Source organism: Thunnus albacares, chromosome 22 (genome assembly GCF_914725855.1).
Source record: "Thunnus albacares chromosome 22, fThuAlb1.1, whole genome shotgun sequence".
In the NCBI taxonomy this organism is placed as follows: domain Eukaryota; kingdom Metazoa; phylum Chordata; class Actinopteri; order Scombriformes; family Scombridae; genus Thunnus; species Thunnus albacares.
Genome location: NC_058127.1, coordinates 13,683,194 through 13,707,452, shown reverse-complemented (window position 1 = coordinate 13,707,452; position 24,259 = coordinate 13,683,194). Strand labels below are relative to the sequence as shown.

The 24,259-nt window shown below is 41.6% G+C and overlaps 2 protein-coding genes and 2 non-coding genes across 7 annotated transcripts in view; 3 read left to right on the top strand and 1 right to left on the bottom strand.

Annotated features, from left to right (window-relative positions):
- Positions 1-12,669, top strand: part of LOC122973373 — a 121,713-nt gene extending 109,044 nt beyond the window's left edge. For 2 of the 3 annotated variants that reach the window (XM_044340825.1, XM_044340824.1), the window contains exons 3-9: positions 10,828-10,892; positions 11,237-11,321; positions 11,412-11,568; positions 11,696-11,745; positions 11,844-11,972; positions 12,055-12,214; positions 12,309-12,669. In XM_044340825.1, coding sequence (XP_044196760.1) covers positions 11,287-11,321; positions 11,412-11,568; positions 11,696-11,745; positions 11,844-11,972; positions 12,055-12,214; positions 12,309-12,509 — 732 coding nt within the window. In that variant the 5' untranslated portion in view covers positions 10,828-10,892; positions 11,237-11,286 and the 3' untranslated portion in view covers positions 12,510-12,669. Of the gene's footprint in view, positions 1-10,183; positions 10,269-10,827; positions 10,893-11,236; positions 11,322-11,411; positions 11,569-11,695; positions 11,746-11,843; positions 11,973-12,054; positions 12,215-12,308 lie in introns of those variants that run through there. The other variant, XM_044340826.1, reaches the window with a different exon arrangement.
- Positions 7,020-24,259, bottom strand: part of dthd1 (death domain containing 1) — a 30,006-nt gene continuing 12,766 nt past the window's right edge. The window contains exons 5-11 of one of the 2 annotated variants that reach the window (XM_044340822.1): positions 14,505-14,684; positions 13,701-13,987; positions 13,057-13,215; positions 9,967-10,256; positions 8,468-8,718; positions 8,321-8,378; positions 7,020-8,082 (exon numbers count right to left, since the gene is read on the bottom strand). In XM_044340822.1, coding sequence (XP_044196757.1) covers positions 7,775-8,082; positions 8,321-8,378; positions 8,468-8,718; positions 9,967-10,256; positions 13,057-13,215; positions 13,701-13,987; positions 14,505-14,684 — 1,533 coding nt within the window. In that variant the 3' untranslated portion in view covers positions 7,020-7,774. The remainder of the gene's footprint in view (positions 8,083-8,320; positions 8,379-8,467; positions 8,719-9,966; positions 10,257-13,056; positions 13,216-13,700; positions 13,988-14,504; positions 14,685-24,259) is intronic. The other variant, XM_044340823.1, reaches the window with a different exon arrangement.
- trnan-guu lies at positions 16,582-16,655 on the top strand. Its single transcript has one exon. It is a non-coding gene; the product is annotated as a tRNA-Asn (tRNA).
- trnan-guu lies at positions 19,270-19,343 on the top strand. The gene has a single exon. It is a non-coding gene; the product is annotated as a tRNA-Asn (tRNA).

Below are 24,259 nucleotides of genomic sequence, written 5' to 3'. Positions count from 1 at the left end.
CAGCCCATTCAGACACTTTTGTGACACATTGCTGCATGAGCAATCAGTCTTGCAGTCTCTTCTGCAGAAAATTTCAAAAATCTGTCGTTTACTAAGCTAACTTCACTCAACGCTATCTAAACCTTACAAAAACCTCTGGAGCAGCTTCCTCAGATATAACATTTATTTCAAATCAAGGTGCAGCTGATTGCGAACATAACTTGTGAACAAAAGTTCTGCAAAGAAAAATCAGACTTTACTTCACCCTTAGCTTTAGCTGTGATTGCTCTTTTCCCACACAGCACCATAAACATTAACACACAGGCCATTTATCTGCCTCTCCATCATGCTTTACACTATAAATTACAGAGAACTGTTCAATTATTTCTTCTTAAACCTGCAATAACAGAATTTTGGCCACTTGGGGGCAGCAGAAACGAGCTGTAAAGACAACACTGACATATGTTCACCCTTCTTGCTAGCAAACAATTGCTTATTTACATAAACAGGAACATTAGCATGCATTTGGAGTCATGTTTGTGCCCTGCTGACAAACTGAAGTCCAAATTCACTCTCTTTTTTAGCTCTGGTTTCACCGACTCCTGAGGGAAATATCTAGCTTTTTAGCTGCTAAATATGTCTACAGGGTAGCTGCTAACTTTGTCTGCCTGCTATTTGGTGCTGGGAATATAGCATTCAGTGGGTTTATAAGAGCGATGAGAGCAGTGAGAGTGAGGTGACAGTAAAGTTGTGGACTGTAAAGCCAAAACATTTAGCTAAAAGATACTAAAATTCTCTGTGGAGTTGAAGGGAACTGCAGAATCAGTTGATAATTCTCTGTGGGTTCGTCACTACATGTGATTACTTTCACATTACATGTGGTCATCTGACCATTGCTAATATAAAATTAGTCATTTGGAGTAGCTTTAACCATTTTCGAAATGTGATGCATCTCGGGCTCTGTCAGGTCATGGGCTCCAGCGCAGCTGCCTTGTCTGCCGCAGAAATGAGGGACAAATGAAGAGTTTGTCATGGACCAGTGAGCAGTACACCTGAGAGGTCTGTCTATTTCTCCCTCCCACACATACACACACACACACACACAGGGCTGGAATCAGAGAATCACCCCGGAGATTCGATCCATCCGTGTTTTTGAATGAATGGGCAGCCACACGGGAGCTGTCTCCATTTTTCACTTCTCACAGTGTTCACTACAGCACAGTGACCCGAATCACCCACAGGACCTCAGGGTTCTCTAAAACTAGTATTTTCCAGGCTACATGTTGAAATGCATCTCCATTCTGATTTAACACAGATTTGTTCATACATCTACAGAAGCTTGTGTGACACTACCTCTGTACATGTAATGTATGTTGACTTTTAACTGTTATTTTCTTACTTCAGCTGAATTTCTTTGGATATGAAATGACACTCACTATTAGAATAAGTAAGAATAGTGCCTGTACAAATATGATCATTTAAGGAATGTGCTTTTTGAGAAATATACTTACTGGCTTTCTCTCTGAGAGTAAAATGAGAACAAGAAGTGCACACAGCCAGGAAATAGTCTTGCACATAACTTTTTGTGAAACCACAACATGACGTTTTTATGCTTTGGTTTTGTGCAGATGAAACAAATAAGATATATCATGTTAATTAGTGACATTTAAAGGTGCTGGTTGACAGATTCTGGTATTTTTGGACTGAGCCAGGCTAGCTGCTTCTCCCTGTTTCGAGTCTTTGTGCTAAGCTAGGCTAACTGATTGCTGCCGGTAGCTTCATACTTACCATACAGACACAAGAGTAGTTAAACTGCTCATTTAGCTCTCGAAGAAAAGGTTCATTGAAAGTGTTTGTTGACTGTTAAGATCCCAATAAGTCCTAATTTCTATGTAGTCAAAACTTTGTGTTGCTTAGAAACTGCGGCCAATAAACATTATATGTGATCTGTGTTTCTTTTCAGCATTTTCAACATTTAATCTTTGTGAAGATTCGGCTGCACTTGGATCTAAATTACTCTGAGGAAGTATGGCGTGTATGATTGCCTAAATGAGTAAACAAGAGCCTGAGTAATTAAACCAGCCTTGAATCAAAAATAATCAGCCGTACAGCTAACAGAAAGGTTGCATAACTAATTTGTCCTTTCAGTTCCTTTCACTTTTATGCAAAAAGCCAATTTACAGAAAATAAAACGAGTGCAAGTGTGAAAGAGAAGAAGTGTGTTTTTTGCCCAGATGTGAACGCTACGGTCTGATAACTCTCAGGATGAGCTGTGACAGTGCATATGCTCATTCATGACTGTCTCTGCATCTCAATCACAGCAGACTTGTTTTACCTTGACAGCTAAAAGTGAGAGTGGTGACTGATCAAGGCACCTAAGATTCCTGCGTTCCTGAAGAACATGATGAAACGGATGATGAAAGGGATGAGGTTTTAATCAGAATCTCTTTATGCTGGCCCTCGGTGGGAAATCTTCACCTCATCAGCCCTCTGCATCCTCCCCCACTGGACGACGGGCAACCTCCTAGAGTGGCTTGCTGCGTGGCCTTTTCAATAATGTAGAGGGGGAGAGAAGGGAGATAAAAATGAGAGAGGAAACGATTTCCTGGCGCTGTGGGAGCCCCCTCTGTGACATTTACCTCTACCAAGGCCCTCGGTGTGTGTGTGTGTGTGTGTGTGTGTGTGTGTGTATGTGTGTTTGATGGCCCTGTTCCAGACTAATGATACCCCCCTCTGGCACACACTCACTCTAGGCACAAAACTATCATGCTAGCGATGCCACACGTGTCCTTTTAGAATCACACCGAAGGGGGGAAGAAAGAGAGAGAAGTGGGGAGATAATAGCGAGAAGGTAAAGAAAGGGTGTACAGAGTTTAAAAAGAGAAATATGAGAGCAATACTCCCACATAAGTGAGGAAATGAGGCACAATAGCAGAGCAGGATATAAAGGGTAGAGAAAAGGTTAATGAATGAAGGAGACAGTTTCTGTCAGCGAGTGACAGAGAAGAAGCAGGAGCGATCATCCTGTTTAATCCATCAGCTCCACCTGTTACCATTTCATACTTCATTAACCGTCCCCTCCATTTCCAGCACCGGGTGGTCTCCTCTGTTTCAGCGGGGAGTCCCCTACCCCCCACCTGGACACATGGCATCTATCATTACCCCCCCGCTTCAGCTCAGGGCCTGCAGAATGTCACACAGCTGGAGCTTGAGGCTATGATGACAGATGTAAAAGAAAACCCCAGTGAATGTCATTAAAAAGACAGAACGCACTTGTGCTGGCCTACTGTAGCGCAATATAACCAACTTCAACTGACACTTTTATTTTTAGACTGTAAGTAATAGTTGAGAAAACAATCTCCCCTCAGGGTCTGTTTAGTAGTGCACATGATCTTCATCAGCAGATAGAGTTTGCCCACTTGTCATGGAATCATAGATGTTCAAATTTCCATTTTTTCAGACCACTTTAAAGACTTCTCATCCATGTTGACGTAAAAGCCAGGGTTCAAAGTTTAACCTTGACTTCGGCGACAGCAGTTAAGAAAATACTTTCACCACAAGGTGTATTTAGTAGTTGTTCTGGAGCTTTTGAACCTCATCTTTTTAAGGGATAGTTTGACATTCTGAGATATACGTTTAGTCGCTTTCTTGCTCAGAGATCAAACAGGAGAGCGATACAACGCTTATGTCTGTGCATTAAAATGTAAGGTTACAGCCAGCAGCCAGTTAGCTTAGCTCACAGAGGTAGAGGAAGTATTCACATCCTTTAGTTAAGTAAAAGTAGAAATACCATAGTCTAAAAATACTCCATTACAAGTAAAAGTCCTTAATCAAAATGTTACTCAAGTACATTATTATACTCTCAAAGTGCATCATGCACAAAAGATCATTTTAGAGTGTTTTTTTTCCCCAAACAAATACATGTAGTATTTTAATGTTGTTAGTTTGTAGCCTAATTTTGGAGTCAGTTTTTAGACACTACTGACCAGATTAATAGTAATATATTATATAAATGTATTGTGTTTTTTATGTAACTGCTAAGTAAGTGGCAATTACATGTAGTGGAGTTAAAAAAGTAGGCTACAATACTTCCCTCTGAAATGGAATTCAGTGGAAGTAGCAATTAGCTTAAAATGGAAATACTCAAGTAAATTACAGAACAAACACAAGAAGACTATAATCCTGAATTAATCTTACCTTATACAATGCATTTTTTCTTGGCTCTGCCTCGTGCAAAATCATCCACAATATCATCAAAGTCCAATATATTGTTCATTTTGCTCTCAATCACCATTTGATTTGAGGCGTTTTTGTGTCATATTAGTCCTCAATTCATTTTTAATCTTGGACAGGAGAGAGAATGACCGCTCCCCTTTGAGATTACTGACGAGCAGAGTCAGAAATAGCCGAAGCACGACATAAACATTTGGAAACATAGATTGCAGGCCACCATTGAGAATTATTCAGAGCAGTCCTTTTGGGTTTGTATCATCTTCAGGCTTAATAAATGATCTGAGCTGAATTTGTTCATCACCTTAGCTGTCAGAACTTTGGCCTTCTCAATTACTGAGGCATTGGACTCAGATTGTGCACAGAAAACCACACTGAACGAACTGCACAGGTGCCCGTAGACATCCAGATGGTGTCCGAGGCTCTGAGTAAGCGTGTCGATGGCAACATTGAAGGTCTCTACCTGAAACTTGCCTCCATCAAGCTCAATATCCTGCTCTCCAGTCTCATCAGCAAAGGTCTTGTATCTCTTTCTGCGATAGCTGTCATGTCTGTAAGTCTGGCTGAAGCCACTCAGAGCGGCCCTCTCAAAACTGTCAAAAAGGTCTCTCTGTGCAGACACAAGATTACACAATGATTTGAGTGCCATAACTGCAGTATAATATCAAGGGCTACGTATATCACTTTGCTGCAAAATAGCACTAGCTGCTTGAAATCTTGATAATAGAGTATCCCAAAACTTGGCCATGAACGCCATCTCCAACTTCTCCTATTGCGCACAGAGTGCAGCTGCTTCAGACCTTGTGTCCCTTTTTTCTGTGTCATCCATTGACAAAGTCCTAAGCCTCTTTTGTATCCTTTGGTAATTTTGCCACAGTGCTTTCATTGAGTCAGCATGGCAGCTCCCTCGTGTAGTGGGGAGATTTAAGAGTTAGATCGATGCACACATTGGAATCTCCAAATACTGTGCCCCAGCGATGCATGGAGGCAGAGGTGAACGTATATAGAGACTGCAACAAGTCAAAATAATTGCCAACTGCATTGCTACAGTCTTCAATACTGTTGACTCTGACCAGAATTAAAGAATGGGCAGCACAAGGGACATAGTGAACCAATGGATTCCTCCTCTTTAGATATGCCTGCAATCCGTTGTATTTTCCATATTACTCACATTGTCGTACGATTGTCCATGGCAGTTTGCCAAATCTAGTCCAAGATCATGCACCATTGAGACAGCACAGTCTGCTAAGCTTTCCCCTGTGTGACTAGTGATGAGCTCAATCCTAGAAAGCGTTCCACTACATGGCTTGTTTTACTCACAAGTCTGAAAATAAAGGTGAACTAGTCTACATGTGATAAATCAGAGGTTGAGATGACTATTAACAGAGAAATACTTTGTATTGTGCCATTCCTATGTAATTGCTTGTTTAGTTTTCTCTCCCATAAGTTCTATGAATTCTTCACAAATTGTTGAGGATAAATATGAAACACTGCCCCTACCCATCTGTCCAAAATTTCTCATATGCTCTGCCAAGAACAGGTCAAATTGTGACTGGGTCAGTTACAGCTTCAAACTAAGCCTCACCCTGATCTCTTCAGGAGGCTGTAGCTGACCCTCCATGATGCTAGCAGGCAGCGAAGGTGACACCATTTGCCATTGGCCCTCTTCTTTAGCAGCTGTCTGCTCCTCCTCCTCACCTGCCAACAGTAGCCCCGGTGGTACAGCATTAGCAGTGCTGCTAACTGGCTGTTCCTCATCACCACCTCCATGGTGGGCTTGTGAGCCTTTGCAATGTTGTTATTCTCATCGTTCATTTTGTTTTTGAAAAAAATGGAAATGTGAGGAACTTGATGTAAGATATATGCTTCCCTTGCTGCTTTTTCTTAGCTTTCGTTTAGCTGCTTCACTTAATGTTGATCCACATTGCATGGTTGTCAAGATCATGCACAGATTGACCTTATCGTGACCTCACCTGTGACATGTCTCCAGTTCACAACCTTTAATAGCACCCTCTATACTCCAGTCTATACTCATTAATCTAACGGGAATGGACAATTGTAGCCCACACAAGCTTCTTTTTCTTGAAAAATGACGATAATAGGTTTAACAATATTATATCTGTAATAAATAGGGGCGGAGGCCTATAAACTTCTCAAAATAGTTTTTTACGTTCATGTAAGGAATCTCACTTGTCCCAGTTAAGACCTAACAATAAAGCATATTTAAAGGAGCATACAATTGATACACCAAAAAAAATATTACATGGAGTACTCAATCTCTAGATGAACTGAGGGGATAAATACTCACTTAAAAGGTATCATGATCATTCTTTCTTGTGTCAAAGTGAATGTTTAGGCTATTCCTTCAGTTTTTCAGTAGGCCTTTTGGGACTCTGTTATTGACATGAATGACTATGTGACAAGAAATGTAGCGTTAATAACAGCGACTTCATGCAGCGGTTCTGGCTTAGGGGCCCCCTGAGCCTTTGGGCCCATGGGCCTGTACCCGGTAGGCCCGTTTAGTTGTCCACCTTGTGCTCCAATCAGTTACCATCAACAGAAGCTGTCAAGTCTTAAAGATCCGGTGTCACAGAGCTGAAAAGAGGTCACAGCTCAGTGTCAGCGATTGTTTATGCAGAGAAAAGAGATGGCTGACTAGTCTGGTAAATCACCCACCTGTCTGCGGAGACTAACTGCAAAATAAAGTGAGAGTATGAAGGCACTGTCGGAGATTAATGGTTGCAAAATTTTCAGATTTCAAATGTGAAAACACACATTTTAAAGTGTGTGTTTGGGTATCAGCTACACAACGTACATGCAAACTAGTCATGTGTACAACTATCTCAACACTTTTATTTATTTTTTTGATATCAAAGTTAACTTGTGTGTGTGGAGCCAGGTTGTTAAAACATTTATTGCATTATTACACATAATGTGAGGTAGGTGTTAAACACAAATGGTTACACTAAATATACTTTCTAAACACGATGAAACAAATAATACTTAAAATACCATTAATTACTCCTAATTAATTTACCTTTAATTTGCCCTGGTTTTAAAAAAAAAACAAACAAACATGAAAACCAACCCCCTAATTTTCCCCTTAATTAGAAAATTAAGGCATTTTAACATATACAAATTAAGTGGTAGTTTTCATGGTTTTTGTTCCATTTTAAGAGTGTTTTACTTCTTAAAAACCCATTAATAAATACCTTCATTTCATCATTATTAATGGGTACATTAATGAGATTTTAAGGTAAAAAAAAAAATATGGAATTCAGATTCAGTGTGAATACTTGCCCTTGATTGTCTGAATGTCTCTCTCATTGTCTTATGTAATGATCTACAGCTATTTTTGCTTCAAATATGTCCAAATAAATGTTATTATACAATATATTGTTACCAACATACAGTAAATTGACCCATGTCTAGAAGAGAGCACAGAATCTCACAGTCCAATGCTGACCCCTTGTGGAAACACTGCCAGTAACTCTTACAGCAGACACACATGCTCTGACCCTGGCTGATTAAAAAAAGCGGTGTGAATTCTATTTTTCAAGCTTCCTTATTTCAATAAGCCCTGCCTGGTGGCTGCAGCCTGTCGTAGCAGCAGCTCTCGGGCCAGATCTGGCCTTCCGCTCTTGGCCAAACAGTGGGCCAGCTGAGAGGCCTTGGGTTGGTGTGAAGCAGCAGGCAGCCCCCTCTTCCACATGGCCAGGACGTGGAAGGCCTGGGTGGACAGGCTGTCCCCAGCCCGGAGCTTCACCAGCTGGGTGGCGCTGCGACGAAGGCGCAGGGAGAGCACAAGCAGGGCTATTTCCTCCTCTGAAAGCTTACCGGACAGCCAGAGAAGAAGAGAGTCTGACAGGGAATCTGCAGGGGCAAGAGGTAAAGGATAGAGGTGAAGGTTCGTCTTCTGGTGAAGTGAATACAATGCTTTTTATGTTTTCAACATCAACAACAGCTTGTCTGGCATAACTAAAGAAACAAATGAGAATTTAAATGTAAGATTTGACAATAAAGGTGCAAAAGCTACATAAATCTAAACTTTTTCAACATAAAGTAAATAAATCTGACTGTGACAGTAGTGAAAATGAGGAGTCCAACCTACCTGTCTCCTCACACAACTTAACCCTCGCCGTGATGGGCCGATTAATGCGTCTCACTTTCTGAAATGACACATTGAAATGTCAGAATATTCTTTTATTGTGACAGTCAAAGCATGATGTGAGTGCTTCTACTCTGAAGTCTGCAGCACCTTGGGCAAAGTCAGAGACAGCTTACAGACAGGATCCCCCAGGAGCTTCGGGTCCATTGGGACAGCTTTGTCAACTCGCCACTCCAGCTGACCTCTGGCGACCTTGTAAAACATGACCGTGCCCTTGTAGTGAGGGGAGCTATAGTTGCCGAACGGGTCCACTTCAGATAGATGAAGGAAAAGGTGATTCTTCCGCTGACTGTGAAAAGTGATCCGCTCGCTTAGGGCATCATGTTGGTTGGTTTGAGTTCCTATTGAAAAACATGAATATTGATAATTTTGTGATTTGTTATTCATTAGTGAATATTTAACACAAGACTTTTTCTTTGTAAGTATTTTGTGAACATGGTCACAAAATGGTTGTAATTAAAATAACATTCCGTCATAAATTTTTTGCCAGCGTGTTGTTGGAACAGGTGTTCAACAGGTTGGATATTTCTTTCTATACAACCATCAATGAAACAATAAGGACGACAGTAGAGTAAACACACCTGAGAACACACAAGCTTTCTGCTGGCTGCCTGTGCAAACATATAATTCATTCACTTTATTATATGGTCTGCGGTATCCAGTTATGTGGTGACACGCAGGAAGAAGACAAACCTGAATTTTTGACCGCGGGCTGGTATTCCCCAACAGCAACAGCAACAGTTTTATTACTGTTTGTGCTGCCGCTGTGTACAACCAGTGTTGTTTGTATTATGTATTCAAAAATTAAGTGAAGATTATACCATAGCTTTTTTGAGTCAAAGTTTACTGATTCTTTGCAAAGTAAATTTTGGTTTACTGTATACGGACAAAGAGGAACCTGCTAATAGATTAACTCTGAGGTGGAAGAGGATGTACTCTGTGAAAATGCTATTCATGTTTTTGCCACTTTCCTTCCGTATGGAGGCCAGGGTGCAGGTTCAGCAGCAGCAGCAGCAGCATATGCTCAGAGACACTACCAAACCTGGCCATCTTTGCATACAATGTCTGTCATTAAGCAACTATCAATTTTTAATAGGAAAAATAGAGAGGCCTAGCGCTTACTCAGTTTCACATGCAATAATTCCATGAAACTTGGTGCAAGTATTGGTTAAAACGAAGACTGGTTTTGACCACAGGGTCTTAATCGGCGGGAAACAGTGAGACATTTTGCTTGAGGCTAGGATTTTCAAAGGGTAGTGTCAGGTTTGAGTACCAATCAATTTACAAAAGATGAAATAATGTGGCAGAAAAGTGAGTGTTTCAGTCAGAGGACCACCGTCAGCACAACTTACACACCATGTAGTTCTAGAGACTGCAGTAAATAGGCAATGATAATGAATACATAGACAATACATATATATGCATGGCTTAGAGGTTATGAACCACAACAGCCCTGGTTTCATTTGTCTCATTTGCTGTCACACAAAATCCCCCCCCAAAAAATGTCTGTAAGTTGTGCTGAATTCATTTTTTTGTCAGGGTGTGGCCATAATATGGAACTTTTTCAATAATTCAACCTCACACTCTACCTGTAGAGGTGATGTTTCCACTAAAACGGAGGAGAAGCTGGTCTCCTTCGCACATGCAGATCTCTGAAGAGGTCTCCAGGAGGCCGCTGTATCCCTGCGCCTGCAGTTTGGACATTTCCCAGCTGAGGTCTCTGCTGGGCAGGGCAGCCACCAGGACTGTGTGGGGCTCGTCTTGTCGGCACCGGAGGACGACGGTGACAGCGTGGCAGCGGACCGATTCCTCCAGCTCCTCTGCCAGGGAAGTGAGATGGCAAGGCTGCATGGGGGAGAGGAGACGAACCACCAGCAGTCTGAGGAGAGGAGTGAGAGAGGCAAACTGAAGAAGTTGAGCTCAGAGGAGAGATTAGATTGTTGTTGAACAGAGGGAGGAATGGATTATCATGGGGCTGATACAGACTTAATATACTTAAAACAGAATTAAGAACTCATATTACCTACTGTACTGTATATATATTATTCCCCATTGCAGCTGTTTTAGATAAGGAAGTCGAAGAGACTTACAAGAGGGAAATAATGAGAATCCATCCTCATAAGAGGAACAGCTCAAAAGTAGATCTAACATTCATAATTAATTTTTTAAACCAGTGGCTAAATCAGAAAGCTAATCAAAGCAACCAGATATACTGAAAATGTCAAATATGTTTCTTTTTTCTTTGTCTGTTAGAGATTACTTAACATTCTTACCGTTAACCTGTGCTTATGTTCTGACACAGAAATGTTAAAGCCAGGAATTCATGGCATTTACACTCCCCTTTAGCCATACTGCCTTTCTTAAATCCCTTATGTAAAGAAAAGCTGGCTGTAAGTCTGGTTATTAGTTGGAGCGTTCCGCATTTCATTTCTTATCTCGCTGTTCCTTAGACGTGAACATGAAAGGCATGTACTTGTAACAGCAAAATCCCGGAGTGGTGGAGCAAAAAAGAGTGGTGAGTAAAAAAACTTGAATTTAACTTAACAGTACTTATGTCGTTTCTATGTCTATAACTAATAGTAATGCTGTGATAAAGATGATGAATGTTTTTTTCCCAAAGAGGCAAAGAGGTGCGATTTCCGTGAGGTGATATAACAAACTAAGACGGAAACAAGGTGTTAAAATATGCTGTCATAAACTGCGCCAAATTAAAATTGAACTGAACTGTGCAGTTAGGAAAAATATGTGACAAAAAGCTAATGAAACTGTTGTCCTTATTCTACACAAAAAAACAAGAATGACCGTATAAAAATCTCATATTGTTACAAAGGGGTCACATAAATGTGTTTTCTACTCCAGCATCTCCAGAGCTACAGTTGTTTCTGCAGGGTCTCACATCAAACATCCTCATGTTGAGTTTTCCACCACAGCTAATTGTCCGCAAGTGAGTAAAAAAGAACAGTTATCTTTAAATATGTAAATATGCAAGTCTTCATTCTCTAATTTTCTCCCTCTCCTCTCTGTCTATGACCAGGGGGGATGTTTTCTACATCCTGTACGTGGTTGGAGGACTTCTGATGACAGTGACGGCTGGTAGTTGGTGTGTGGATGCGGCACAGCACCCTGCTAACCTGCTGCGCCTGTCAAACACACTCATCAGGCTCATGGGCCACAGACATCAAAAACATGTTGTGAGGAACCTGTAAAAGCATGTTGGACTGATGTAAAATCATGAAAATGTTTTAAAAAATAAATTACTTGATTACTTGAAAGCAAACATAATTGCTGTTTTGAAAGGTTTTTTTCTGTATCTTGCAGGCTAAGACCATAGCGAAACGAAAACTGAAAAGGCTGTACTTCACTGAGAGGTGTTAGAGCTACACATCACTACTTTTTAGTTTCATTTCTGCAAATTCCATCCCTCTCTGCATCAACTATAGTTCACTGTGTTCTGCATGTGTTCCAGTCTTAAAAGTCTCTTTGATATGACAACAACACAGCGAGGATCTCATATTTTTATGAGATTATTGCAGTTTCCTGAGGCCCCCGAGAAGCAAACTCTCCTAGAGTCTGCTAACTGCATCTCATCAAAAAGGTACGTGATCAAATAGAAACCGTTTTGCTTTCAGTTCTTTTAATCAGTGATGCCTGAGAGCATTTTACTGTTCTTTGGTCAGGTGCAGGATTTATTACATCCTCCTTTCCAGTGCGAACTGGCAGCACATTCTGACGCTTTGCATGAGAGGCGATGGCAGCGAGCTGAAAACCTACAATCCTTCCAATCGGCTACAGTGGCTGGTCAGCTTCAGTGGCGAGGCACGGGCACGAGGAGATATAGTAAGAGACTTTGGCATTACAGCACAACTCATGCATGTGTAGTGTGTTATTTCAGGTCTTCTTTTAATGCTACATTGTGTGTTTTTTTTTTCAGATTTTACTGCTAGTGAGCGGACAAACTGGACAAATCAGCTCTAGATCAGACTCAAGTGATGCTACAAACGAGTGTTACCCTACATATTTGACCCTGGGGTTGTCTGCGCTGTCTGTAATCCTGTTTTGGATGTTTCTGCCCCCTATTGCAGTTTGCTCTGTGATCTGTTTGGGCTGGAAGCTGCAGCAACACATACATTGAGTATATTTAAATTTGAGCCAACTTATTACTAACTTATTACCAATCGAACAGTTTGACTTTTTTAGTTCCATTGGGGAGTCAGTAACTGTCTTGAGGACAATAAATGCTGGATGGCTTACAAACTTCTCCAGCTGAATGACAATAAATCTTTCTAAAATGAGAACACCTCTGTCTTTTTCTGACCTGCAGCAAAGCATCCAGCCTTTGATCTCTGCTCGTCTAAATGACTGTAACTCTTAATGTTTTGACCCCCAGCATCTAACTTGTCCAGAACTCTGCAGCAAGGCTTCTAAGAAGATCAGAAAACCACATCATTTTACAATTTTCCTCGCCTCCCTGCAGTGGTTACTTGTTAGATTTTTTTTTTCTTTTTACAATGCATCATTATTATTCTATTTCTGTCTTCTTTGAAGTGACTGTCGCGTTTAAAGGACCACATAGACATAGCTGAACCTGTTATTCTCAATTATCTCGTCAAATATTCTGATCAGTCGTTTGAATTTGCACATTTTTTATTTTAAAAGGAGAAAAACATTATGTTGCAAACCTGTCAAAGCTCTCTGTCAGCTCAAAGGACACCAGTCCATTACGCTGATTCCTGATGGTGACTTTCTCCAAGACGCTCCACAGTTTGTCCCTTGAGCCCAGAACAATCAGCAGCTCGGTAGACGTCTCTTTAGAGGACTGCACAGAGGAGCCCAGCATCCTGATAGACACATTAAAAACAGAATATCCTTATGAAAAATTGTCAAACTTTTATTATGTTGTTATTCCAGACTAAAATGACTTGATAAGAGATTTTCTTCACTGAACAATGCATGTATGAAATAATAATCTGCAAAATAATTAGGGACTATAGCTGTCAGATAAATATAGATACTGTAGATAAATGGAAATACTTAAGTACAAGTACCTCAAAACTGCACTTAAGTACAGTACTGGAGTAAATGTACATAGTTCAGGATTCAAGATCAAGAAACTTTATCGTCTGTCACATAGTAACAGGAACTCCTCTTAGCTCAATCTAAGACAAAGGTAGACAAATGTAACAATAACAAAGTACAAACAGTAAAAACATCACAGTAAAATACATTATGAATTGGTTACATTCCACCACTGTTGTAGTTGTAGTCTCCTAAATTTAGCCACAGATGCTCTGACTTGTATTATTAAGGCTTCATCTCACAGTACCTCATTCTGTGGGAAGAAGCTTGATCCCACACTGCATTACCACTGACAGGCCAAGTGTGGTGATGCTCTGTCTCCTCCCTTTGGCCCCTGGTGTCCCTCTTCTTGTCAGGGTTTGGGGGACAAGGAAGGGTGAGTGTGAGGGGCCTTCTCAGTGCTTGAGAGGACGGGTGAGTGAGGTAGAGCAGCGGGCTGGTAGACACCACCGAGTGATAGGCATCACTTCTGGACTTGACTGCTGCCAAGAGGACAGCATCTACTGGCTGGATCTGAGGCAGACAAGGAAACAGCTGTTCTGCATTATATAGGCAGCAGTTTAGACAGAGATGTTGTGTGATGTGAAAATATACTTTTTTCCACACTTTTGTTTTGCTGACAGCGTGCTGTTGTATCAAAGAGAGCCGAGTGGAGTGGGAGCTGTTGGTTTTTAGTGTATGATCAAGCAACAAACTGCTGTGGTGAAGTTAGTTCGCAGATGATTGGTCTCAGAAGTGAAATCAAATATCAACCGCAGCTATTAATTTTTCTACCTCACAGTAAATATCTGTGAAAACTCAGGTCTGTGAATTTTAAGCAGTCTGTTTCTCCCTCTCTCTTTTGCTTTTTATGCATCTTTTCCCCTTAATATGGCTTTGTTTTTATCCCATTTGTTGGAAATGATTTCAATATTTTGTACACTGAGTCATTTTTCAAACGGCTGATCTCCAATTTGCAAAGATGTGTTACCTCCCCAAAACCCAGTGATTACTTCTAAGCAATGTTTGAATACAAGGTAAGACTGTGAGTAATGAAATCATTTTCTCTTACCATGGACTGTGCCATTATGGGAGCAGTGAAAGATCCTGGGAGGTAGTTAAGGCAGATGCGAGGATCCATGGGGAGTTTATGTGACAAACCCCGTCTGGGAACTGTGTAACTTTCTCTCTTTAGACAGGAAACCACTGCAAACAGGCCCAGAGAGTACACCCTCACCTCTGCAAATGAGCCCTGAGGGAAAACAAAAACATAAATGAATTGAACTGTTTTAGCCAAAGTATTTGAATCATTTATAAACACATAAACAAAAGAGTTTCTGGCAAAAAGCAATATCCTCACTGCAATCTGGTTTTAGGTCAGGACATAGTACATTTGCAGCAGTCTCAGTTGTTAATGACGCTATTGCTTCCATTGATAAGAGACAACATTGCACAGTTAAAATGCGATGTTAAAAAAAACAGTTAAAAATTAAATGAAAAAAACAAGTTATAACCTTCTCCAGAAAGCACACCAATTCAGTACAAAATATAGATAAAATTATCCTACAAACAATAGATTTAAATGTTTTGGAAAAAGGTGCTTCATACAAATATATAGATATTATGAACCTTCGTACTCACATTGATAACCTTGTAAATAAGCATAAGTTTTTATTTCAGTTATAGGAATGCTTTCCCTTTGCAGCAAGAAAAATGCTATATTCAGTCCACATTTTTGTCTTGTGTGGAATGAGAGGAAAATAATAAGCAGCTATAGGTCTTGTATGCAAATTTATTAGCGCATTTGTCTGTTAACCAAAATGTTGATGGTTAAAATATTGTTGTATGTCATTACAACTATATTATAGCGTGTTATGATCCATTTTTCAATTTTTTACTTCATCTTCGCTGCATTGACAATGGCTACTGTAATTTGTTTTAAAATGGTTACAGCGATAATGTCACTCTCAGAAGAGAAGTTCCTCGTATGACGCCAATCGGGAACACGATTTTTTTTACAACTTTTACTTTGTTAGCTGTTGTTCCCACGAAACCTCTTGACTTTATGCTACATTGTAAATTTCTCAAAGAACTCTTTTCCTTCAATATATTATGATTGAAATTTCTAATATATTGCCCTTCTACAGGTAAACAGCTATGCAGGTGGGTGGGGATTGAAAATCGAAGCCACGCCCCCTCTGTGACAAACCAGAGCAGTCTCTGTGGCGCAATCGGTTAGCGCGTTTGGCTGTTAACCGAAAGGTTGGTGGTTCGAGCAAACCCAGGGACGTAGGGTCTCGTGTTAACATAACCAGCTAACGTCATGTTAAGGGTTAGAGAAAGCTGTAGCTAAAATATCACATTGTGGGCAGGCTGATGATTAAAATGTCATGGCATGTCCTTCCAGATATGTTATAACTTGTTATAATCCATTTATTAATTGTTTACTTCATATTCACTCCCTAGACAATGGCTACTGTGGTTTGTTAAGGAATGGCTACCAAGAGTAATCGCACCAACATGGTTGTCATACTAAGGAGAGAAGTTCCTCGTATGGTAGATGCCAATCGGAAACACCATTCTGTTTACAATGCTTTGTCAGGTTTTTGAACAACAAATAGGGATGTCTTGACTCTCTGCTACATTGTAAATTTCTCAAAGTACGCCTTTTCTTCAATATGCCACGATTCAAATTTCTGTGATATTGCCCTACTACAGGTAAACAGAGATGCAGGTGGGTGGGGATTGAAAAATCGAAGCCACGCCCCCTCTGTGACAAACCAGAGCAGTCTCTGTGGCGCAATCGGTTAGCGCGTTCGGCTGTTAACCGAAAGGTTGGTGGTTCAAGCCCACCCAGGGACGTAGGTTCTTGTCTTTAGATAACAAGCTAAGGTCATGTTAAGGGTTAGAGAACGCCGTATGTAAAATTTCACATTGTGGGCAGGTTGATGATGCTTTGTTAGCTTGTTGAACCACAAATCGGGACGTCTTGACTTTATGCTACATTGTAAATTTCTCAAAGTACTCCTTTCCTTCAATATGCCATGATTCAAATTTCTTCTGTGATATTGCCCTTCTACAAGTAAACAGCGATACAGGTGGGTGGGGATTGAAAATCGAAGCCACGCCCCCTCTGACAAAACAGAGCAGTCTCTGTGGCGCAATTGGTTAGCGCGTTCGGCTGTTAACCGAAAGGTTGGTGGTTCGAGCCCACCCAGGGACGTAGGGTCTTGTGTTAACATAACCGGCTGACATCATGCTAAGGGTGAGAGAACACTATAGCTAAAATATCACATTGTGGGCAGGCTGATGATTGTCATGGCATGTCCTTCCAGCTATGTTATAATTTGGTATAATCCATTTATTAATTGTTTACTTCATATTCACTCCCTAGACAATGGCTACTGTGGTTTGTTAAGGAATGGCTACCAAGAGTAATCGCACCAACATGGTTGTCATACTAAGGAGAGAAGTTCCTCGTATGGTAGATGCCAATCAGGAACGCCATTCTGTTTACAATGCTTTGTCAGGTTGTTGAACCACAAATAGGGATGTCTTGACTCTCTGCTACATTGTAAATTTCTCAAAGTACGCCTTTTCTTCAATATGCCACGATTCAAATTTCTGTGATATTGCCCTTCTACAGGTAAACAGAGATGCAGGTGGGTGGGGATTGAAAATCGAAGCCACGCCCCCTCTGACAAAACAGAGCAGTCTCTGTGGCGCAATCGGTTAGCGCGTTCGGCTGTTAACCGAAAGGTTGGTGGTTCAAGCCCACCCAGGGACGTAGGTTCTTGTGTTTACATAACTAGCTAACGTCATGTTAAGGGTTAGAAAACGCTGTATGTAAAATTTCACATTGTGGGCATGTTGATGATGCTTTGTTAGCTTGTTGAACTACAAATCGGGATGTCTTGACTCTCTGCTACATTGTAAATTTCTCAAAGTACTCCTTTTCTTCAATATGCCACGATTCAAATTTCTGTGATATTGCCCTTCTACAGGTAAACAGAGATGCAGGTGGGTGGGGATTGAAAATCGAAGCCACGCCCCCTCTGTGACAAAACAGAGCAGTCTCTGTGGCGCAATCGGTTAGTGCGTTCGGCTGTTAACCGAAAGGTTGGTGGTTCGAGCCCACCCAGGGACGTAGGTTCTTGTCTTTAGATAACAAGCTAAGGTCATGTTAAGGGTTAGAGAACGCCGTATGTAAAATATCACATTGTGGGCAGGTTGATGATGCTTTGTTAGCTTGTTGAACCACAAATCGGGACGTCTTGACTTTATGCTACATTGTAAATTTCTCAAAGTACTCCTTTCCTTCAATATGCCATGATTCAAATTTCTTCTGTGATATTGCCCTTCTACAGGTAAACAGCGATACAGGTGGGTGGGGATTGAAAATCGAAGCCACGCCCCCTCTGACAAAACAGAGCAGTCTCTGTGGCGCAATCGGTTAGCGCGTTCGGCTGTTAACCGAAAGGTTGGTGGTTCAAGCCCACCCAGGGACGTAGGTTCTTGTCTTTAGATAACAAGCTAAGGTCATGTTAAGGGTTAGAGAGAGGGTTTATTAATTGTTTACTTCATATTCACTCCCTAGACAATGGCTACTGTGGTTTGTTAAGAAATGGCTACCAAGAGTAATCGCACCATATGGTTGTCATACTAAGGAGAGAAGTTCCTTATATGGTAGATGCAAATCGGGAACGCCATTCTGTTTACAATGCTTTGTTAGCTTGTTGAACCACAAATCGGGACGTCTTGACTTTCTGCTACATTGTAAATTTCTCAAAGAACTCCTTTTCTTCAATATGCCACGATTCAAATTTCTGTGATATTGCTCTTCTACAAGTAAACAGCTATGCAGGTGGGTGGGGATTGAAAATCGAAGCCACGCCCCCTCTGTGACAAACCAGAGCAGTCTCTGTGGCGCAATCGGTTAGCGCGTTCGGCTGTTAACCGAAAGGTTGGTGGTTCGAGCCCACCCAGGGACGTAGGGTCTCGTGTTAACATAACCAGCTAACGTCATGTTAAGGGTTAGAGAAAGCTATAGCTAAAATATCACATTGTGGGCAGGCTGATGATTAAAATGTCATGGCATGTCCTTCCAGATATGTTATAATCCATTTATTAATTGTTTACTTCATATTCACTCCCTAGACAATGGCTACTGTGGTTTGTTAAGGAATGGCTACCAAGAGTAATCGCACCAACATGGTTGTCATACTAAGGAGAGAAGTTCCTCGTATGGTAGATGCCAATCAGGAATGCCATTCTGTTTACAATGCTTTGTCAGGTTGTTGAACCACAAATAGGGATGTCTTGACTCTCTGCTACATTGTAAATTTCTCAAAGTACGCCTTTTCTTCAATATGCCACGATTCAAATTTCTGTGATATTGCCCTTCTACAGGTAAACAGAGATGCAGGTGGGTGGGGATTGAAAATCGAAGCCACGCCCCCTCTGACAAAACAGAGCAGTCTCTGTGGCGCAATCGGTTAGCGCGTTCGGCTGTTAACCGAAAGGTTGGTGGTTCAAGCCCACCCAGGGACGTAGGTTCTTGTCTTTAGATAACAAGCTAAGGTCATGTTAAGGGTTAGAGAACGCCGTATGTAAAATATCACATTGTGGGCAGGTTGATGATGCTTTGTTAGCTTGTTGAACCACAAATCGGGACGTCTTGACTTTATGCTACATTGTAAATTTCTCAAAGTACTCCTTTCCTTCAATATGCCATGATTCAAATTTCTTCTGTGATATTGCCCTTCTACAGGTAAACAGCGATACAGGTGGGTGGGGATTGAAAATCGAAGCCACGCCCCCTCTGACAAAACAGAGCAGTCTCTGTGGCGCAATTGGTTAGCGCGTTCGGCTGTTAACCGAAAGGTTGGTGGTTCGAGCCCACCCAGGGACGTAGGGTCTTGTGTTAACATAACCGGCTGACATCATGCTAAGGGTTAGAGAACACTATAGCTAAAATATCACATTGTGGGCAGGCTGATGATTGTCATGGCATGTCCTTCCAGCTATGTTATAATTTGGTATAATCCATTTATTAATTGTTTACTTCATATTCACTCCCTAGACAATGGCTACTGTGGTTTGTTAAGGAATGGCTACCAAGAGTAATCGCACCAACATGGTTGTCATACTAAGGAGAGAAGTTCCTCGTATGGTAGATGCCAATCAGGAACGCCATTCTGTTTACAATGCTTTGTCAGGTTGTTGAACCACAAATAGGGATGTCTTGACTCTCTGCTACATTGTAAATTTCTCAAAGTACGCCTTTTCTTCAATATGCCACGATTCAAATTTCTGTGATATTGCCCTTCTACAGGTAAACAGAGATGCAGGTGGGTGGGGATTGAAAATCGAAGCCACGCCCCCTCTGACAAAACAGAGCAGTCTCTGTGGCGCAATCGGTTAGTGCGTTCGGCTGTTAACCGAAAGGTTGGTGGTTCAAGCCCACCCAGGGACGTAGGTTCTTGTCTTTAGATAACAAGCTAAGGTCATGTTAAGGGTTAGAGAACGCCGTATGTAAAATATCACATTGTGGGCAGGTTGATGATGCTTTGTTAGCTTGTTGAACCACAAATCGGGACGTCTTGACTTTATGCTACATTGTAAATTTCTCAAAGTACTCCTTTCCTTCAATATGCCATGATTCAAATTTCTTCTGTGATATTGCCCTTCTACAGGTAAACAGCGATACAGGTGGGTGGGGATTGAAAATCGAAGCCACGCCCCCTCTGACAAAACAGAGCAGTCTCTGTGGCGCAATCGGTTAGCGCGTTCGGCTGTTAACCGAAAGGTTGGTGGTTCAAGCCCACCCAGGGACGTAGGTTCTTGTCTTTAGATAACAAGCTAAGGTCATGTTAAGGGTTAGAGAGAGGGTTTATTAATTGTTTACTTCATATTCACTCCCTAGACAATGGCTACTGTGGTTTGTTAAGAAATGGCTACCAAGAGTAATCGCACCATATGGTTGTCATACTAAGGAGAGAAGTTCCTTATATGGTAGATGCAAATCGGGAACGCCATTCTGTTTACAATGCTTTGTTAGCTTGTTGAACCACAAATCGGGACGTCTTGACTTTCTGCTACATTGTAAATTTCTCAAAGAACTCCTTTTCTTCAATATGCCACGATTCAAATTTCTGTGATATTGCCCTACTACAGGTAAACAGCGAAGCAGGTGGGTGGGGATTGAAAATTGAAGCCACACCCCCTCTGTGACAAAACAGAGCAGTCTCTGTGGCGCAATCGGTTAGCGCGTTCGGCTGTTAACCGAAAGGTTGGTGGTTCGAGCCCACCCAGGGACGTAGGGTCTCGTGTTAACATAACCGGCTGACATCATGTTAAGGGTTAGAGAAAGCTATAGCTAAAATATCACATTGTGGGCAGGCTGGTGATTAAAATGTCATGGCATGTCCTTCCAGCTATGTTATACTCCATTTATTAATTGTTTACTTCATATTCACTCCCTAGACAATGGCTACTGTGGTTTGTTAAGAAATGGCTACCAAGAGTAATCGCACCATATGGTTGTCATACTAAGGAGAGAAGTTCCTTATATGGTAGATGCAAATCGGGAACGCCATTCTGTTTACAATGCTTTGTTAGCTTGTTGAACCACAAATCGGGACGTCTTGACTTTCTGCTACATTGTAAATTTCTCAAAGAACTCCTTTTCTTCAATATGCCACGATTCAAATTTCTGTGATATTGCTCTTCTACAAGTAAACAGCTATGCAGGTGGGTGGGGATTGAAAATCGAAGCCACGCCCCCTCTGTGACAAACCAGAGCAGTCTCTGTGGCGCAATCGGTTAGCGCGTTCGGCTGTTAACCGAAAGGTTGGTGGTTCGAGCCCACCCAGGGACGTAGGGTCTCGTGTTAACATAACCAGCTAACGTCATGTTAAGGGTTAGAGAAAGCTATAGCTAAAATATCACATTGTGGGCAGGCTGATGATTAAAATGTCATGGCATGTCCTTCCAGATATGTTATAACTTGTTATAATCCATTTATTAATTGTTTACTTCATATTCACTCCCTAGACAATGGCTACTGTGGTTTGTTAAGGAATGGCTACCAAGAGTAATCGCACCAACATGGTTGTCATACTAAGGAGAGAAGTTCCTCGTATGGTAGATGCCAATCGGAAACGCCATTCTGTTTACAATGCTTTGTCAGGTTTTTGAACAACAAATAGGGATGTCTTGACTCTCTGCTACATTGTAAATTTCTCAAAGTACGCCTTTTCTTCAATATGCCACGATTCAAATTTCTGTGATATTGCCCTTCTACAGGTAAACAGAGATGCAGGTGGGTGGGGATTGAAAAATCGAAGCCACGCCCCCTCTGTGACAAAACAGAGCAGTCTCTGTGGCGCAATCGGTTAGCGCGTTCGGCTGTTAACCGAAAGGTTGGTGGTTCAAGCCCACCCAGGGACGTAGGTTCTTGTCTTCAGATAACAAGCTAAGGTCATGTTAAGGGTTAGAGAACGCCGTATGTAAAATATCACATTGTGGACAGGTTGATGATGCTTTGTTAGCTTGTTGAACCACAAATCGGGACGTCTTGACTTTATGCTACATTGTAAATTTCTCAAAGTACTCCTTTCCTTCAATATGCCATGATTCAAATTTCTTCTGTGATATTGCCCTTCTACAGGTAAACAGCGATACAGGTGGGTGGGGATTGAAAATCGAAGCCACGCCCCCTCTGACAAAACAGAGCAGTCTCTGTGGCGCAATCGGTTAGCGCGTTCGGCTGTTAACCGAAAGGTTGGTGGTTCAAGCCCACCCAGGGACGTAGGTTCTTGTCTTTAGATAACAAGCTAAGGTCATGTTAAGGGTTAGAGAGAGGGTTTATTAATTGTTTACTTCATATTCACTCCCTAGACAATGGCTACTGTGGTTTGTTAAGAAATGGCTACCAAGAGTAATCGCACCATATGGTTGTCATACTAAGGAGAGAAGTTCCTCGTATGGTAGATGCAAATCGGGAACGCTATTCTGTTTACAGTGCTTTGTTAGCTTGTTGAACCACAAATCGGGACGTCTTGACTTTCTGCTACATTGTAAATTTCTCAAAGAACTCCTTTTCTTCAATATGCCACGATTCAAATTTCTGTGATATTGCTCTTCTACAGGTAAACAGCGAAGCAGGTGGGTGGGGATTGAAAATTGAAGCCACACCCCCTCTGTGACAAAACAGAGCAGTCTCTGTGGCGCAATCGGTTAGCGCGTTCGGCTGTTAACCGAAAGGTTGGTGGTTCGAGCCCACCCAGGGACGTAGGGTCTCGTGTTAACATAACCGGCTGACATCATGTTAAGGGTTAGAGAAAGCTATAGCTAAAATATCACATTGTGGGCAGGCTGGTGATTAAAATGTCATGGCATGTCCTTCCAGCTATGTTATACTCCATTTATTAATTGTTTACTTCATATTCACTCCCTAGACAATGGCTACTGTGGTTTGTTAAGAAATGGCTACCAAGAGTAATCGCACCATATGGTTGTCATACTAAGGAGAGAAGTTCCTTATATGGTAGATGCAAATCGGGAACGCCATTCTGTTTACAATGCTTTGTTAGCTTGTTGAACCACAAATCGGGACGTCTTGACTTTCTGCTACATTGTAAATTTCTCAAAGAACTCCTTTTCTTCAATATGCCACGATTCAAATTTCTGTGATATTGCTCTTCTACAAGTAAACAGCTATGCAGGTGGGTGGGGATTGAAAATCGAAGCCACGCCCCCTCTGTGACAAACCAGAGCAGTCTCTGTGGCGCAATCGGTTAGCGCGTTCGGCTGTTAACCGAAAGGTTGGTGGTTCGAGCCCACCCAGGGACGTAGGGTCTCGTGTTAACATAACCAGCTAACGTCATGTTAAGGGTTAGAGAAAGCTGTAGCTAAAATATCACATTGTGGGCAGGCTGATGATTAAAATGTCATGGCATGTCCTTCCAGATATGTTATAACTTGTTATAATCCATTTATTAATTGTTTACTTCATATTCACTCCCTAGACAATGGCTACTGTGGTTTGTTAAGGAATGGCTACCAAGAGTAATCGCACCAACATGGTTGTCATACTAAGGAGAGAAGTTCCTCGTATGGTAGATGCCAATCGGAAACGCCATTCTGTTTACAATGCTTTGTCAGGTTTTTGAACAACAAATAGGGATGTCTTGACTCTCTGCTACATTGTAAATTTCTCAAAGTACGCCTTTTCTTCAATATGCCACGATTCAAATTTCTGTGATATTGCCCTTCTACAGGTAAACAGAGATGCAGGTGGGTGGGGATTGAAAAATCGAAGCCACGCCCCCTCTGTGACAAAACAGAGCAGTCTCTGTGGCGCAATCGGTTAGCGCGTTCGGCTGTTAACCGAAAGGTTGGTGGTTCAAGCCCACCCAGGGACGTAGGTTCTTGTCTTCAGATAACAAGCTAAGGTCATGTTAAGGGTTAGAGAACGCCGTATGTAAAATATCACATTGTGGACAGGTTGATGATGCTTTGTTAGCTTGTTGAACCACAAATCGGGACGTCTTGACTTTATGCTACATTGTAAATTTCTCAAAGTACTCCTTTCCTTCAATATGCCATGATTCAAATTTCTTCTGTGATATTGCCCTTCTACAGGTAAACAGCGATACAGGTGGGTGGGGATTGAAAATCGAAGCCACGCCCCCTCTGACAAAACAGAGCAGTCTCTGTGGCGCAATCGGTTAGCGCGTTCGGCTGTTAACCGAAAGGTTGGTGGTTCAAGCCCACCCAGGGACGTAGGTTCTTGTCTTTAGATAACAAGCTAAGGTCATGTTA